This window comes from Herpailurus yagouaroundi, unplaced genomic scaffold (assembly GCF_014898765.1).
Source record: "Herpailurus yagouaroundi ecotype Mexico unplaced genomic scaffold, PumYag 214, whole genome shotgun sequence".
In the NCBI taxonomy this organism is placed as follows: domain Eukaryota; kingdom Metazoa; phylum Chordata; class Mammalia; order Carnivora; family Felidae; genus Herpailurus; species Herpailurus yagouaroundi.
In genome coordinates this window covers 1,077,682-1,096,029 of record NW_024412445.1, presented here as the reverse complement: position 1 = coordinate 1,096,029, position 18,348 = coordinate 1,077,682, and the positions used below count along the sequence as shown (strand labels likewise).

The window sequence follows — 18,348 nt, the reverse complement described above, 5'->3', positions numbered from 1 at the left end:
GGGGGTGCAGAAGCCACAATCAGAGGTGGGTCTGACCCTCAGCCTGGACCCAGGGAGCTCCATGCGGGGACAGCTACTCGCCGAGGACAGAGGCGGCCCCCGGGGGCCTGAGACCCTCACACCGGCAGAGCCTGGTGCACAGCAGCTCCTCGGGAAACACTGGACAGATGACCTCAGGTCCGTGTGATGCAGATCATGAGGAACACGGACACCATTGTGTGCAGCTGGTGAGCTCTGAGAGGGGCGGGTGGGACAAGCAAGGGGCATCCCTGGGAGTGGGAACCAATGGACACCCTTGGTGTGCAAAACACAGATATAGTGAGCCAGCCGTGTGCAGGTGAAGCCCGTCCCGTGCTCTAGCGCACCTGAAAATGCTCCACAGATACCAGAGGACGTGGCGGCTTCCAAGTGCCCATCACCCAGGCAGCCTTGGTCCTGGAAGAAGCCCTCACCCCGAGAGCAGCAAGGCCTGGGGGTCCTGCCCTATACCCACCCTCCAGCCCCCTGTGCTCCGAGCCCCTCCTGGCCCTCTGTTCAGAGGTCAGTGAAGCAACTGGCTGAGAGAGCGTTCCATGGCCCCCAGTCATGCAGGACGCCACCAGGCTAGCCAAGGCGGGGGACCTGGCTGCCTTGTCAGGCCACGGATCAACGCCCGACGGCATGGCTGTTCGCCTAGGCCCACGTACCGCTGTGGAGAGACAGGTGGTGGGTGGGTGTCGAGGCCCCGTCAAATATGGCTCGGTCCAGAAAGTCGATGGTGGACTCTGTGTACACAATCTGGAAGACCTGCCCGAGCAGGGAGCACAGCTCCTCAGCAGCGACCTGCAACAAAGCTGGACCCTCCTGGGAGGCTTGCCGGGCACCTGCTTCTCGGGCCCTGGGCCCCCCACCTCTCAGTGGGTCCCCAAGGGGACCAGCCCACATCCAGAAGGCTCTCTGGACCCGAGGGGCCAGGTGCGTCAGCCGCCAGCCCCCGTCTGCTGCCCGGGGCTGCCCAGGTCCCCTCTGCTGCCCGGAGCTCGGGGAGAGCACACAGCTTCACAGGCGCGTGGGTCCCGCCGGGGGCAGTTCTGCCCCCGGTCACGGGGTGGTGTCTAGAGGGACCTGCAGTGGGGACAGGCCAGGGACACAGTCCCCTGAGAGCTGCCTGGCTGGAAGGTGGGCAGAGCTGAGGAAGGGCACTGATCAGAGGCTCCCGCGGCACCGCGGTCCCCACTAGTCTTACAGACATAAACTAAACTGATGACTACTAAAGAGCTCTCCTAGGCTGCCAGCCCTGGGGGGCCCCAAGCCCGCACTCGCCCCTCTCAGGGCACAGCTTGGGGTACGGGAGACCACTGCCCCCATCGGTCTTAGAGAAAAAGGGGTGAGGCCCCTGAAATAAAAAAGCAGCACAGCCTGAAGGCACCAGACTCAGTGTAGCTGGCAGGAGCCTAACCAGGGCAGTGTGCTGGCATGTGGGAGGAGCCTGGATTGGGATGTGGGAGGGGCCTGGGTCATGGATGTAGGCAGGTTGTGGGAGGGACCAGGGCAGGTTGTGGGAAGGGCGTGGGCCGGCATGTGGGAGAAGCCTGGATTGGGATGTGGGAGGGGCCTGGGTCATGGATGTAGGTAGGACCTGGGCAGGTTGTGGGAGGGGCCTGGGCCGGCACGTGGGAGGAGCCTGGGTCAGGGTGTGGGCAGGGTCTAGACAGGGGTATGAGCGGCATCTGGATCAGGGTGTGGGTGGACCCTAGGTTGCAGCGTGGTAAGAGTCTAGGTCAGGGTGTGGGCAGAGCCTGCTCAGGGTGTGTGAGGATCCCCCGGGGTCGGAGGAGTGTAGAAGCCTGGGTCAGGGTGTGGACAGGGCCTGGGTGGGGGGCATCTGGGAGGAGCCTGGTTGGGGTGTGGGAGGGGTCAGAGTCTGGGTTGGGGGTTGGGGCGGGGCCTGGGTTGTGGGCGGGGCCTGGGCCAGCTCTAGGAGGCTCAGGGACCTGGTGGGGACCGGTCTGAGTGCCAGGGCCCATCCTCTACCCACCTTGCTCTCGGTCGCCAGGATGACCAGGCAGCACGCCTCCACAGGCCCCACTCCACTCTCTGACAGGGAGACTGCGGTGAGGCCTCTGGAACTTTCTGCACACAGACTCTGGCTGGGGGAGATGCCAGGGTCCTGGGCTGGGAAGCAACGTTGCAGCAGGTTAGGGCAGGTGTGGAAGCTCAAGAGCAGGCTCTGGGCAGCCCCTACCTGGCTCAGGTGAGGGATAGGCCTGCCTCGGGTATGCCCCTCCCTCACCCCCTCTAAACAAAGCAGGGAACAGGTGAGACACGCCTTCACCCTGGGCCGTTGCTTGGCCGCTGCTCACTGAGAATCAGCACCCTGCAGGACCTCCTGGCATCCCCGCAACCGATGACGCAAGCACCTTAGGCTGAGACACGAAATTGCCGATATTCGGCTGCTTTGGATCCACACAGAAGAAGGTATTCCCGGGGTTCCATTCACAGCATCACTGAACCATGGGCATGAACACAATTCCGACAGGAGACAGGGAAACTGAGGCACGGGGGCCGGAAGGGCCAGGCCCAAGGGCATGAGAGGAGCAGAGGCCAGGAGGGGGCCCGGCCCGCACACGCTCCCACCCACATTTCTAACACCCCACACAGCACCTCCCCAAAGGTGCCCTGGGGCAGACGCAGTGGGGAGGCCCCCGTTGGGTGGCCCGGGAGCAGGAATGGGAGGTGGAGCCTCCCTGATGCTGGGGTGTCTGGGGGCAAGCTCAACTCACCACAGAGGACACCCAAGACTCACACGTGGCCTGACACGGGAACCAGGCAGGAGCCACAGTCGGGACACGTGTGCCCACAGAGACCGGGGCCCAGTAGGGCGGGCAGCACCCCATGCGGGGCCAAGACCCACAAACGCCGCAGTGAGACCCCAGGGCTGCACAGCCCCACGTCGGCACCAGGCACTGCACATGTCCAATGTGACAAGTCCACCCTGTGGTGCACACGGAGTGTGAACAACACACAGGGTCTCGGGAAGTACGGAGAAGAACACGTGACGTCTTAACGATGATTGAACTGGTGACACGCCAGCACCACATCTGGGACACAAAGGACACCTATTTCCCTTGCTTGCTGTCACTGCTGTGACTACAAGGACAGTCTAAGTAGCTCCATGGCCGTTCCCAGGGACACAGGGTGTGCGGCCCCACAGTCAGGTCCAGTGCGCGTGTGCGGTCTCTGACAAGCCCACATCCGGCCGCCAGCAGCATCCCCACCAGCCGTCCCGCAGCTGCTGCCTCTGATCCCCACCCGCACTCACACATCCATGGAAACCCCTCCACAAGACTGTGCAGTCCGCTCCAGCCCGGTGAGCCTGGACGTCTGGCCCCCACCCTCCGAGCCGGGCCTGCCACGCGCGGAAGCCCCCGCAGCCAGACGTGACCCCCACGCACCCCTCCCAGCACCTGCGAACCCTGGACCCAAAGAGGCATCCAGGGGCGCTACACGTGGTAGGCACTTAACAAATGTCAGCTGCCTCATACACAGCACGCCTTGCGCACACAGGAGCCTCGCAGACGTGCAGGCTCACAGTCTTGGGCCTTCGCTGCAGGGCCAGCCGCTAAAATGACGAAGATGCCTAGGACACACGGACTCATTCTCTTCCTTCAACTCGAAAGCTCTCAAGTTTTCGTCTCACTTTGCCAAGTGTCTCCTATGGAGTTCGCTCTCTCCCTTTAGAAAAATCCATTCCCCATTTCCTAGCAATTGGCTCTAATGATGAACGCAGATGAATGTCCCGCAACACAAGAAACCAGGGGGGGCCCGGCTGCCCACCCAGCAGGCTCAACACTGGCAGGTGCTGCTCAGAGGCCGGTCTTCCCACCGCTTGTTGTCCCTCAGGATGCCGCAGACCTCGGGCCTCCCGCGGGACTGTCTGTCTCCAGGCAGGGAAACGGGCGGCCACAGCGGTACCAGGCAGCAGTGGCGGGAGCACTTCCAGCGCCGTTTCCTAGGCCAGCCAGCCCCCCCATCTCCCCCCCGGCCCTCCACCAGTCCCTCAACCTCTGTGCTCTGGTGGTTCATCTGTGAAGCAGGAGAACGGGACCTTCCTCACAGCTTATGTGGAGAGTGCATGAGATGATCCGGGGCCCACACGTTCTACTGGTTTGAGCCACACCAAACCGCCATTTTTATAAATTAAAATGGTTACGTATGGTAAGTTTTGCATCATTCAACCTGAAATAATGCCCATCATTAAACATCAGACGCTCAGCTAAGGCAAGAATAAGCAGATAACAGAGGGGACCTCGATGCACAGTGTGTCAGATCAGGGGTGTGAGTATGAATGTGCCTGATGTGTGGGGTATGTGGTGTGAACCTGTAAGGTGTCTGTGATATGTTTGGTGTGTGTGTGTCGTATGAACGTGTCTGGTGTGTGCGAGTATATGTAGTGTATGAGTGTGTGGTGTGAACATGTCTGGTGTGAACGTGTGTGACGTGAACATGGTATGTGTGGTGTGAACGTGTGTGGTATCTGCGGGAATGTCTGTGGTGTGGATGTGCATGGTGTGAATGTGGTGTGAATGTGTGTGGTATGAACGTGTGTAGGAGTGTGTGGTGTGAATGTGTGGTGGGAACGTGTGTGATGTGCAGTGTGTGCAGGAGTGCTAAGCCACAGCCGCACAAGCAGAGGGCCTGTCTGTCACTCCCAGGGCAGCCCCCCACAAGCCGCTGCAGGTACCGTGTGGTGGCCCCACAATAGGCCTCCTGGATTCATGGCGGTAACCTCCCGACTGTCCTCGAGAGCCGCCTACGCTCAGGGGCATGTGTGAGAACCCTCACCAGGATCCGGTCTCTTAAGAAAATCTCTCAGATGCCCCACCAACCGCCAACCTCGGGCAGAAAAACAACGTTCCGCCCGCACTGCCTAAAGTGTGCTCTGGGTGAACCACCTGGCCCCCCGCAGGCCCTGCCCCCAGACCCCCTTGAAATGAATGGCTTCAGGACCCCACCGGCCCCCAGAGCACCCAAAGGAGCCCAGGACATCGGTACCGCGGCACCAACCTCAGATTTCCCCGAGGGGCACAGCTCAAGCAAGACCATGACTTTTTCCTCATGTCTCAGGGACTGGGTACCAGGCAGAGGCTGCAGCCTCTGGGGAGGCCCCCCCATGGGGAGAGCCCAGCAGGCGACACTGGGCGCCCATCCCCAGAAGAGGGGTGGGCTAGGTGCAGGGGGCGGGGGGCCCACCCCCTGGGGGCGGGCCTTAGGGCCCTCTTGACTCCTACAAGGACACGCGCAGAACGTCTCAAGGACCAGGAGCTCCGTGACGGTGCAATCTCACCTCTGCACCCAGCTTTGAGAAGCCATGGCCAAAGGCAGAGCCCAAATATTTGGAGGGCTGAGCTGAGGCGCACTTCGTGGCTGTACCACGCCCGCACACCTAGAGGACACTCCAGCGTCCCAGAAGGGGCAGCACCAGGCACAGGGGCAGGCCCACGGACCCCCAGGGAGAGGGGCCGGCTCAGCACCTCTTTCTCCTGGCCTCTTGGGTCACTGACCTCCGGCCAAGGCTGACCTCAGAACTAGCAGGGCGGGCCGGAGCAGCGACCTGATGCTGGAGGCACCATCTCCAGGGCTCCATCGGATTCCCAGACTCACTACCAAGGACCAGGCCGCGGGCTGCGCCCGACAAGGACCCCTTGGCCCCACCTCCCAGGTCCATACCTGTCTTCAGGACCACCAGGTGCGAGGCGTCGTCCCTCACGTAGGACACGGCGGCGATGTCATGGATGGGGACCCTGAGGATGGTGTCTTCCCCGTCCCGCCAGGCCAGCTTGACATTGTAGGCAGACAGGCTGATCACAGCGTCGTGCTCCTGGGTCAGGTGTCCGGGGAGCTGGTGGGCTCTCTGGAAGGTACCACAGCATCAGAAGTGCAGGCCCGGCCGTGGCCCCGGGAGCCCCACAGCGTGTAGAGGCTGGGACTCTCCCTACGGCATAGCCACGCTTGCTCCAGGAGCTCTGTGGCTTCTGGAGCTGCCTGGGTTCAGACTACAGCGTGTGCTTTACCTATCTTGGAAACGTGATTTCCAGAAACAGCCCCAGGCCACAAGGAAGAATAAAGTTCATGTTCGGATAGAAACAGTCTTTATGGCCAAGAGCCAAGCGCACCCATAACATGACGGGACAGGACCATCGCTCACGGCCACGGAGGCCCAGTGTCAGAGGACCAAGAGCTGGTGTCACAGTATGAGGGTCAGAGGCCAGAGCTAGGAGCTGGAGCAGAGGGAGGGTCAGAGGTCAGGGTCAGGGGGATGGGGTTACCTTTGCATTGTCTATGAAATGCAGGATTTCGGTCCTACTGGAGGGATTCAGGTATCCTGGTATGGACGTTAACTGACCTAAGTACTGAGAGAAAGCGAGGAGAGAAGCCGCTGTGAGGAAGGGAAAGGAAGGGAAGATCAGCCGGCATGGGTATGCAGAGGGCACAGCCCGGCCTCCGCCTTCCGCCACCAGGCCTGCTGGCCCGGCTCGGAGCGGAGGCCCCCACGAGGAAGCACACTCTGAGCTCCTGGGGAAACCCTGTTGGTGGAGGAGACGCTCCCACACTCCCCGCCTCAGAACTCTGAGCAGAGCGTTCTGTTCTCCATGACAAGGGCCTTCCCACAAGGAGAACTCGCTTCCTAGCACCGGAACCACCAGGGACGGGAACCCCCGACTCCGGCCCCCAGCCTTCTCTCCGGGAGAGGAAGCAAAGTGAGAGGCATGTGTGGCCGTGGCAGCACAGGGGCACAGGCTTGTGGGAGGGTGCAGGCAGACCAGCCACGGGATGAGAGTGCACCCCGCCCCCACACGTCGACCTCCAGCCAGATCAACACGCAACCTCACACGCATGGCGTGTCTACCTCCGTTCCTTCTACCTGATACATCCTGTCCAGCTTCCAACAAAAAGTCACAGGGCACGCTGAGAGGCAGAAACACTGTTTGAACGGACAGGGCAAGCATCAGAGCCAGATGCAGACGCGCCAGGGCTGTTCTCAGGAACCGCCAGACCCAGAGCTCAAAGCAGCGTGCCTGGTACGCTAAGGGCTCCGACAGAAAAAGTGGACATCGCTCATCATGGGTGATGTGAAGCAGAGACACAGAAATTCCAAATATACATCAATGGGAAACACGGACGATCAAAAACACCACAACAGAGATGAGGACCAAAGAGCGCCTTTGACAGATGCGTCAGCAGGCTGGACACGGCCACGGGAAGAATCGGTGAGCGTGGAGGCATGTCAGCCAGAACGCAGAAAAAGAGGCCGAAGCATGAAGAAGATGGGACAGGATATCAAAAAACGGTACGAAAATGACAAGAGGTGCACCATAAATGTCGCGGGACCACCAGGAGAAGAAGAGAAAGAAGAAGAAATATCTGACGCCGGAACGACCCCCACACCAAACCACGGACTCGGAAAGCTCAGGGAACACCAAGGAGGACGCAGAAGGAGAAGAAAGGAGCGAGAAAAAGGAAAAACCCTACACCTCGGCATTTCATATTCACCCCATAAAAAAATCAAGGACAAAGAGAAGAACTTAAAGTAAGCCATGGGAGAACAGTACATCCCTACTGAGGAACAGGCCGAGGAAGGACATCAGACTTCTCCAGACACCAGGCCCACAGGAGAGGAATGAAACACTCAGGTGTGGAAAGAATACCATCAACCTGCAACTCTGTATCCACTGAGCCTGTCCCTTGAAGCAAAGGGGAAAAAAAAAAAACCTGTCTCCAACAAACAAAATTGGAGGGATGTAATGGTTACCTGGCAAGAGACGTTAAAAGAATGTATTCAGAGAGTTCAAATAAAATCAGAGAAGGCAGAAAAAGAATCGAAGGCCAAAAACCAAAACAGAGAAAAGAAGCAAAGAACAAGGGCAGTGAATATACACAGCTACAAATATGATAGACACGAATCCAAGTGTCTGAATCATCACTTTAAATGTGGCAGTTTGCATATACCGATTAAAAGACAAAGACTGTCAGACTCAATACAAAATTCAAGACCCAGGAATGCCTGGCTGGCTCCGTTGGTAGAGCATGTAACTCTTGATCTTGGGGTCGTGAGTTCAAGCCCCAACTGGACACAGAGCTTGCTAAAAATAAAATTTTAATTCAAGATCCAACTCTAAGTTGACTACAAGAAACCCCCTTTAAAGAGGGGCCTTAGGGGGTGCCTGGGTGGCTCAGTCAGTTGGGTGTCCGACTTCAGCTCAGGGTCATGATCTCACGGTCTGGTCTGTGAGTTCAGGCCCCGCGTCGGGCTCTGTGCTGACAGCTCGGAGCCTGGAGCCTGCTTCTGATTCTGTGTCTCCCTCTCTCTCTGCCCCTCCCCTGCTCTATCTCTGTCTCAAAAATAAACATTAAAAAAAAAAATTTAAGAGGGGCCTTGGGGGGGCTTCTGGGTAGCTCAGTCAGTTAAGTGACCAACTTCAGCTTGAGTCATGATCTCACGGTACATGGGTTTAAGCCCCACATCAGGTTCTGTGCTGACAGCACAGAGTCTGCTTCACTCCTTCTCTCTCCCTCTCTCTCTGCCCCACCCCAGCTTGTGCTCTCTCAAAAAAAAAAAAAAAAAAAGTAAAACACAGAGGGGCCTTGGGTGGCTCAGTTGGTTGGGCATCCAACACTTGATTTTGGCTCAGGTCATGATCCCAAGGTCATGGGATCAAGCTCCATGCCTTAAGATCCTCTCCCTGCCCACCCCCTACCCCCCACCACTCCTCTCCCTGGTTTGTGCGCACACAGTCTCTCTAAAAAAAAAAAAAAATTTTTTTAAGTGGGGCCTTACATAATGAAAACAGTTCTCTAAGAAGATGTGGCAATCCTTAACATATACGTACCCAACAACAGAGCATCAAAATACACAGGGCAAAAACTAATAGAACTGCAAGGAGAAATAAATGAATCTACAACTGTAACCAGAGGCTTCAACCCCCTCTTTATCAAAAAATGAAAAGACTCAGCAGGCAGAAAATCAGTGAGGACACAGGTGAACTCAACACCCTCAATCAACAGGATATAACTGGTATCTACAGACGACTTCAATGGACAGCTGTAGAGCACACATTTTTCTTAAGCTCACGTGAACATTCACCAAGGGGCAGCACATTCTGGGCCATCAAATACACCTTAAATTTAAAAGACTACAAACCGCACACAGTATGTTCTCAAATCACAATGAAATTCTTTGCAAGACCCAACTATCAAAATTCACATAAAGAGAAATGGATAATCTGAATAGGCATAATAGATCTATTACAGTAATTGATTCAATTTAAAACCTTCCAAAACAGAAAGCACCAGCCCCAGACACGTTCACAAGTGAATCCTAGCACACGCTGAAGGAAGAAATGATACCAACACTCTATAATCTCTTCTGGAAAATAAAACCAGAGAAAACATTTCCTAACCCATTCTATGAGGTGGCATTACCCTAGTATCAAAATCAAAGATCCTAAGGGGCGCCTGGGTGGCACAGTCGGTTAAGCGTCCGACTTCAGCCAGGTCACGATCTCACGGTCCGTGAGTTCGAGCCCCGCGTCAGGCTCTGAGCTGATGGCTCGGAGCCTGGAGCCTGTTTCTGATTCTGTGTCTCCCTCTCTCTCTGCCCCTCCCCCGTTCATGCTCTGTCTCTCTCTGTCCCAAAAATAAATAAAAAACGTTGGAAAAAAAAATTAAAAAAAAAAATCAAAGATCCTACAAGAAAAGAAAAACTACACATCAGTATTTCTCATAAACATAAATGCAAGAATCCTCAATAAAATATTAGCAAATTGAATCCAACAAAGCATAAAGATAATTACGCACAATGACTAAGTGGCATTTATCCAAGGTAGGCAAGGCTGATTCCAAATTCAGAAATAAATTAATGTAATCCATCACACATCAACAGACTAAAACAGAAAATCATATGATCATATTAACAGACACAGAAAAAACCTTTGGCAATATCCAACACCCATTCGTGACAAAAACACTCATCAAAGGAGGAACAGAAAGAAACTTCCTCAACCTGATACAGAGCATCAACAAAAACCCTACAGCTATCATCGTAACTAATGGTGACGTGCTTGAACATCACTTACATCAGGAAAAAGACACGGATGTCCCCTCTCACCACTGCTTTTCAACGCTGTATTGGAAGTCCTAGCTAAGGCAACGAAACAAGAAAAGGAAATTGGAGGTACAGACTGGGAAAGAAAAAATCAAACTGTGTTTATATGCAGAGCCCTCTCCGACTGGAGAACCGAGCAGGTAGGTTACTCTGAAGATCACCGAGCGCGAGCAAGGTAAACACGGAGTCACTGAGCACGAGCAAGATAAACATGGAGGCTCAGGCTGGTCTGCCCAGGGCTATGCCAGGCAATCACCTGCTCACCTCCCCTCGAGGAGGAAACTGGTGGAAATGCACACCGCACACAGCAGCAGGTGCAAGTCGAGCGGAATAAACTTCAGAAAAGCTACTTTCAACAGCTGTCCGCGGGTGCCGGGCAGCTCTGCAGGGAGACACACACTCGTTCTAAAATGTTTTAGGGGAGACCGGGCGGCTCAGCCAGTTAAGGGTCCGACTTCGGCTCAGGTCATGATCTCACGGTTCGTGAGTTCGAGCCCCACGTCGGGCTCTGTGCTGACAGCTCCAAGCCTGGAGCCTGCTTTGGATTCTGCCTCCTCTCTCTGCCCCTCCCCCGCTCATGCTCTGTCTCTCAAAAATAAACAAACATTTAAAAAAATTTAAAAACAAAACAAAACAATGCTGTGCTGGCAAGGACGTGCAGGACTGGAGTCCTGTGCACTGTTGGTGGGAAATGGTGTGGCTGCTGGGGAAAACTGTGTGTTGGCTCCTCAAGAAATGAAAAATCGAATCACAGTATTCCACTCCTGGGTCTACACCCAGTCTTGACTGGAGAGCAGGATCTCAAAGAGATACACACACCCACGTCCACAGCAGCACGAACCGCAGAGCTTCAGGCTGGAAGCAACACGGGGTCTAACCACGCAACGGAAAGTGAGTTAGCCTAAGAAGGAAGGTGCACCCCGGGGCACCTGGGGGCTCGGTCAGTTAGCATCCGACTCGTTTTTGGCTCAGGTCATCACCTCAGGGTTTCGTGAGTTCGAGCCCCGTGTCAGACTTTGTGCTGACAGCGCAGGGCCTGCTTGGGATTCTCTGCCCCCCTCTCTCTCTGCCCCTCCCCTGATCATGCTCTCTCTCTCTCTCTCTCTCTCTCTCAAAAATAAATAAACAACAACAAAAGAAAACAAAACAAGGAAGGAAATCCTGCCATAAGGTGCAGGGTGGACTGTGAGGACACTACACCAGGTGTCATAAGCCAGTCACAAAAAGACAAACGCTGTGTGATGCCACTTAGATGAGGCACTCGGAGCGGTCAGAACCACAGAGACAGAAGACACAACGGGGGCTCCCTGGGGCTGGGGCAGGGGAGCAGGGAGGTGCCGTGCGGGACAGCTTCAGGTTTACGAGAGGACAGAGTGACGGAGCCAGACGGTGGTGGCAGCTGCGGAGCAGCGTGGACGTACTCAATCCTCTGAACTGTGTGCTCACAGACGGCTGAGGTGGGAGACTTCGTTATGTGCATTTTAACACAACGGAGCCACAGCAGAGACTTGAGCAGACATTTGTCCCCAAGTTCACAGCGGCACTATTCACAACGGTCAGACGAGACGGACACCACCCACCGCTCTGCTGGATGAGGGGTAATAAGTAAAATGTGCGTATACATGCCGGCACGCACCCAGCCATGAGGAGAGACTCTGACACCTCCAACAACACAGCCACAACTGGGGGACGTGGCGCCGGGTGGACCGAGCCAGACACGGAGGGACACACACTGCGTGGTTCCACGTATCGGAGGTCCCACAGCAGAATGGGGGGTGCCGGGGGCCGGGACGCTGGGGTTCCATGGGGACGGAGCTTCAGTTTGGGGAGATGAGAATGTTCCGGACACAGACGGTGGCAGGGGCTGCACATAAACGTGAGTGTCCTTTGTGCCACCAAAACACACACTCAAATGTGGTTAATGTGACAAATTTTGTCGTGTATGTTTTACCAGGATAAGAAATGACAGTGTTAATTTTACTCACTTCATTTGCTAGAAATGTCTCGAATCACCATCAACATGATACTGGGTGTTAACTAGCACTCCTAGCTTCAGTGCTTGGCTGAAGTGAACGTGTCCCAGTTCCGCGAGTGCGGGATATCGCGGGGACTGCCCTGCCTCCCTGCAGCCGCGGGGGGGGGGGGGGGGGGGGGGGGCAAGGACAACGCTGCCCATATCCTCCCTTCCTCTTAGCACCACCAAGCTTCAGACTCAGGCCAGCGGATCTCCAAAGAGAAGTCTACTTCCTTCCTAGGTGAGTCCTCATTCAAGATCTTCTTCGCGGTCGAGTGGGTCTTGGTGAAACAGGGTGGCCTGGCCAGTTCTCACCACACCCTTCCCAAGGTCCTGCAAGTTCCCTGGCCACCGCTGCAGGCCCGGCAGCTGGCCCATACCCACAGCACGCCCAGGGTGCCACCACAGCAGGGCCAAGATGATCAAGCGTGACAGACCGAGGGGACGTCTGACTGGCAGTCATGTGCCCGGTGGCCTGGCACCAGCGAGGGGCAAGATGATAGAGCCAGGCCGTGTCAGGCACCACTGACCCCACTGCCTTCCCACCACCCTCACGGGGACCACAGCGGTGTGTGCTGGCAAGCTCACGTTCCAGACACGGAAGGTGCTTCCAAAACTCTCTGCCGACGGGACACAATACAAGTCCATTTGCAGCTGACCCCAGGCTGGCCTCTTGACAACGTCCACCCCATGCGGGACTCGATCGGCAATACCCCATGGCAGGCGGGGCCGGCCTGGCAGGAGGGCAGGGCTTTCACACGGGGAGGGGGACACAGGGAGGTGCACGTGGGGACCTAAATGTCTTCTCGATGCCCCAGGCCTGCAGAAGTGGCCCATCCCCACTTGTCGGAAGACAGACAACCCCCGCCCCGCCCCACACACACATGCACACACAGGCATGTACACACCCCTTGCTGGGCAACGACACTCAGGCCTCAAATGGGATGGGCACGTTTCACGACCCTTCACCCTCTCCGGGGTCTGGCCTCAGTCAGATCGCAACAGAACACGTCTGGAGACTGAACGCTGACGGGCTATGGGCCTCTCCCCACGGCACAAACGCCACTGGTCCGGCTGTCAGCAGCTCAGCAAGAGTGAGGGCCGCACTCAATAAAGGCGACATTGCACTGTGGCTGTGGTGGCCAGGGCCCCCCGTGTAAGAGGGACCCCCAGGCTGCTGCTATCCCCGGCCCTTGGGGGGGCCAGATGGACACCCAGCTTTGGAAGGTGCGCTGGAATGGAGGCAGCGGCACCACAAGGGGCTCCGTGAAGGTGCAGGTGACTGCATGAGACACCCCGGAGCGAGGGGACGATGGGACTCAGGGAGCAGTCAGACGGCACCGAGCAGCCGGGGATATAAAGCCGGGGCACCACCTAGCGCGCATGCACAGCACACAGACACGGACCACACAGAGGACGTGAGCCGCTTCCAGACCAGAAGCGGGGCCAGAGGAGACGCAGTCCCAGGAGAAGGCACCCACAGTACAGGCAGACTCGCCGCACCCCGGGGCACCCCGGGGCCCCCTGGGGAACGGGAAACCCTTCACAGGTTTGGAAAGGCAGGTCTGGGACAACGCGCAGGGGCCGGGCCCAGGTGAGCACAGGGCGCGACCTCAGGGTCCAGACCCACGTCCCCTGTACCACGGGCAAGCAGGAGCTGCTGGCACACAAACGGCCGCGCGGAAGCCCCTGGAATTCATCCCACATCTGTCCCTGGCCACAGTACCAAAGCAAGAACAGGTCGCTGCCACTCGCAAAAGCAGAGAAGTGCTGCCCTCCAGGCCCTACATGGCTCCAGGATACCGGGCCCCGCCTTGTGCCCAGCTCCTGCAAAACCACTGGTGCCTGGTAACGTGGCTATGGCCGTGGCCCGCACAAGTGAACCGGACAGACTCTCTGTGAGAGCTGAGCCCAGCTCAGCACCAGCTGGCAGCTGCTCTTTGGGCAAACACATCCCATGCCCAGGCACGATCACGGTCTTACCGCAGAGCCCCAGGACCCCATAGACGCGCGGGGCTCCCCTTAGCTCACCCTATGGCCTCACGATGCCCGCATGGAGCTGACGGAAAACGGAGGCTCTAGCTTGGCTCGAGTATCCGGGAACATGCCAGCACACAGCAGTCCTCATCACGGCAGCAGACTCTGTGGTCCCAAAAGGCGCCGTCCCGTGAGGGAGCTAAGTCAGCCCTGGCATGTGGCCCAGGGACAGGTTCGTGTCAGCCGGCCCTGCCCGTTCCAAGTGACATTTCGTACATACAGGTGCAGGCTCGGGCTGTGGCTCCCTCGGAAAACTGAGCCAGCCCCTTGTCCCTTCACAAAGGAAGTTGTCCCCTTTATTCTTCCCGGGAGACACCGTGTGGAACTGGTGTCGATTCTCCAAACGCCGGAGAGAGCACTCCAGGGAGAGCACGGGGGCCTGGAGGCTTCTGGATGGAAGGTTCTGGATGGGCCGCTGAGCATGGTCACTAGCTACAGCGCGATTCAAACCACCCTGTCCTCCTGCTACATGTGGCGAGGCTCAAGGAGGCGGTCCACCTGCTGGCCGCCATATTTTCCACCTTGACCCTGGGCCCCGTGGCTGCTGTCCTCCGTTCTCCCTGTGGACAACATGGTCCTCCCCATCCCTGCTCATCAGAAGTTCCCTGATGACGTGTGGGTGTGAACCACTCGTGCTGTGCTAGGCTTCTCAAATCTCTAGGTTTGTCTTTTGCCCCAAACAGCTTCTCGGCGCCCCCTCCAGAACTCTAACGACACCCACACTGGGAGTGTGCTCTGGTCCCACAGCGGCCGTCCAGGGCGCTCCTCTTTCCCACTGGGCAATGAAGGACGCTCCGGCTCCCCCAGGGCCCCCAGACACCCTAGTGTCCCCCGGGTTCATCGGGGGCGAAAGTCCCTGTTCCCAGGGAGGGCGCGGGCCCCCATTCACCCTTGTTCGGTGGCGGGGCAGAGCTGGGGCCTCAGGCTTTCCCACCATGTTTGTTCTTAGATATTGTCTGTTCTGCTAGACCATCGCCTTCCTGGTCTTCAGGCCAGAGGGAGCGGCTTCTGTTGGGGTGTGTCCGCACCCGTGGGTGTCTCTGGGTTGCCAGCCTCTTCGGCTCCAAGCCTGGGATTCAGGTGGAGAGAGAGATACCAGGGGCCTCCTGTCGGGCCCACAGGCCCCTGGGGCTCTGCCCTCTGCCAACCTTGCAGAGCTTTCTTACTGTCACTGCACGGATGACGCCCAGGACTTCAGTCGTCATGGTAAGAGGGACAAGGACATGCGGCAGAAATCCCCAACCTTACTCTGTGGTTTAATGCAGGCCACCTTCCCCAGCACCTGCTCTGCCTTCCTCACATGGCTCTGATTCTTCCCAGTTCTTCCTGCAACCACACAAAACCAGCCTGTCCCTTGTCCCGGTGCTGCCGCAACCAGTCCACACACTCTCACAGGGGTCTGGGCTCCTGCCTGGGCTGGAGCCTAGGCTCTGGGCCCACATCTCCACCCTCACACTGTGTCCCCTCCCAACGGGGGCCCGTGTCCCACGAGGTCACACTGGTGGCTGGCACGGGTCCCACCTCATGGTCCGGAGGCCACCTCTCCTCCACCACACCTGATGGGCCTCCTGGACCGACCTCTCATCTCCTCTGGCTCCCATTCCATCTCCTGTTGACAAACTTCCTATCTCTTCATCTTCCCATTATTCTTTCCTGGTGCCTCTCCTGATTTTTGTCCACAAGACACACACTGACATCCTTTTGTCCCAAAGGCTCTGGTCTTCAGCCCTTTATTTAAAAGTGGATCCTGTTGCCTCACAGTTCGCAGTATCTCCTCTTACCTCTTCCAGAACATTCCGCTTTCCCACTGTGTCCTGCACGGCTGATGTCACATCCACGTTTGCTTGTGCCTGTCTCGGGCTCCATCTTGAGGTCACCTTTCCTCGAATGTATACGAACCTCAGAGCCCCTGACAGAAGCCGTGCATGGGCAGCGGGGCGGTAACCGGGTCAGCACGCAGACAGCAGGCCGCGGGGACGCACCTTCCACTCTGTGCATAGGCCGGCTTGACTCCCCGTCTTCACTCTGGGTCGCCCAAACCCTCCTCCGTGCCAGGTGTCCCCACATCTGAGCCTCCCCAGTCCCATGTGTCTGCTGGGGACACTGCCCACCTCCCTGGTCACCTGACAGCCCGGCCAGAGTGGAACCCCCTCTAGGGACACACGTTGGCCCAAGGCCTTTCTGACCTGGGGGTCAGGCTGGACCGCCATGCATCCTCCGCACACCGTGCTCCCTCCGCACACCGTGCTCCCTCTCTGAGCACGGGGGCCATGGTCCTGGAGGAGCCCCCTCCACACCTCCCTGACCTTGAGGCCACGGCCCCCCTGTGGCTTGTGTCCACCCGGCAAGCACGGGATTTGACAAGGTTCAGGCAGTGACCATGACACACAGAACACGCATGCCCGCCCACCCTCAAGAGAAAGGAGGCGGCTGCTCTGGTGGAAAGAGCCGGAAATGGGGCCGGAAGGGCAGGAGGCTGGAGCGTGGGCACAGTCCCCACAGGCCACCGAGGCGGGACAGCGGGCAGAGCAGCGTGGTGTGAGCGCTGGGCAGCACGTCCTGTGGCCAGACTTACCTTCACCTCCTTCTCGATGTAGTCGCTCAGCAGTCTGTCAGGCTCCACGCGCTCAGGCAGGGACAGAGCCACAGTGTGCAGAGGGCGCCTCTCTGTCACCTTCTCATGGGCTTTCTTATCTCTACTTTTTTCACCTTTTAGGAATACTCGTTTAAACGGCGACACAATCCCGGGCTGCGGGCAGAAACGGCAAGGATTGGAGTTCGTTATTCCTGAAGGTTTTGCGTTGCCCCCACGGCTAACAAGCTGAAGCCACCAAGCATGGTCCCCACGCATAGGGGCCACCCTCGTGGGCCTGGAATGCACAGGCCGAGGGCCAGTGCACACCGGGGTGGGGGCCCATCCCTCACCCGCTCACAGACACGCAGGTGCACAGAGGGGCCATCCCTCATCCATCACAGACACGCAGGTGCACGCAGGCCCGTCCCTTACCCGCTCACAGACACCCAGAAGGACAAGGGCCCATTGTCCAGGCAAGTGACCTCATGGCTAAGAAGAGAACGGGAAGGGGGCCCCCCAGAAGACAGGAATGTAGTGCCACCCAACCCCCTGACACCAGCAGGTCACCTCACCCCAGGACCCCGAGCAGGTGTCATGGCCTCACAAAGGCTGCAGCACAACAGCCCCATGCCCGCCCTCCTCTTCTCGACACGTGCACTCTGCGTTCCCTTCCCTCGTCCAGGGCCTCGCTGACCCCGGGTACTGACCAGCACGGGGCGACCCACACGCCGATCGGGGTCTCCCCTGGAGCCCAACCCTATGACCAAAGTCAACCCACAGAGCGTGAGCAAGGGGGGTGCGGCCAACAAGTCAGCCTGACCTGGCAGCCCCAGGAACAGGCCTGGGGTTCCCTCCATGTGACTCTGCAGGAAAGCCCCTCAACGCCTGGGCACAGATGCTCATACAGTCACTGTGTCCAGCCAGCCCGAAGGAACGCAAACCAGAGAAAACTCACGCACAGCCTCACTGGGAAGCAATGTCCCATCAGTCCGAGAGGGCAACTCGCCAGCCTATGCAGCCTGGTGCCCAAATGCAGCCGGGACCCAAGGCCCAGCCTAGACCCACACTCACGGAAACACCTGGAGGCCGACGCCACAGAACATTCCTCACAAGCTCTTGCTTCTGTGTCCCCTGTGCACGGGATAGGGCCGTAGGACAAATCCCACACAAATCCCACCACCATGACCTCTGAAGCTGTGAGGCTCCTCCCCAGCCTGTCAGCCTCACGGGCAAAGGTGAAGAGGGGCAAGGACCACCCCCCAGCAAAGGCAGGCAAGGCGTCGGTGCCTCTCAGCACACCTCCACCCACCAGCACATTCTGCTATGCAGCCTCACCCCCTCCCTGGAGCACCTCCCCCTTGCCCTGGAGCACTCCCTCCCTGCCCTGGAGCACCTCCTCCTCCCCGGGAGCACCTCCCCCTCCCCTGAAGTACCCCCTCCCTGCCCTGGAGCACCTCCCCCCTGCCCTGGACCACTTCCCCCTCCCCTGGAGCACCTCCTCCTCCCTTGGAGCATCCCCTCCATGCCCTGGAGCACCTCCTCCTACCCTGGAGCTCCTCTCCCCTGCCCTGGAGTACC

At 58.0% G+C, this 18,348-nt stretch overlaps 1 protein-coding gene across 3 annotated transcripts in view; it reads right to left on the bottom strand.

The window, feature by feature from the left end:
• The window catches only part of CCM2 (CCM2 scaffold protein), a 24,373-nt gene that overhangs the window by 3,026 nt on the left and 2,999 nt on the right, over nt 1-18,348 (bottom strand). For 2 of the 3 annotated variants that reach the window (XM_040455001.1, XM_040455002.1), the window contains exons 2-6: nt 16,771-16,944; nt 6,309-6,392; nt 5,710-5,893; nt 2,018-2,154; nt 687-822 (exon numbers count right to left, since the gene is read on the bottom strand). In XM_040455001.1, the coding sequence (XP_040310935.1) occupies nt 687-822; nt 2,018-2,154; nt 5,710-5,893; nt 6,309-6,392; nt 16,771-16,944 (715 nt within the window). The remainder of the gene's footprint in view (nt 1-686; nt 823-2,017; nt 2,155-5,709; nt 5,894-6,308; nt 6,393-16,770; nt 16,945-18,348) is intronic. The other variant, XM_040455003.1, reaches the window with a different exon arrangement.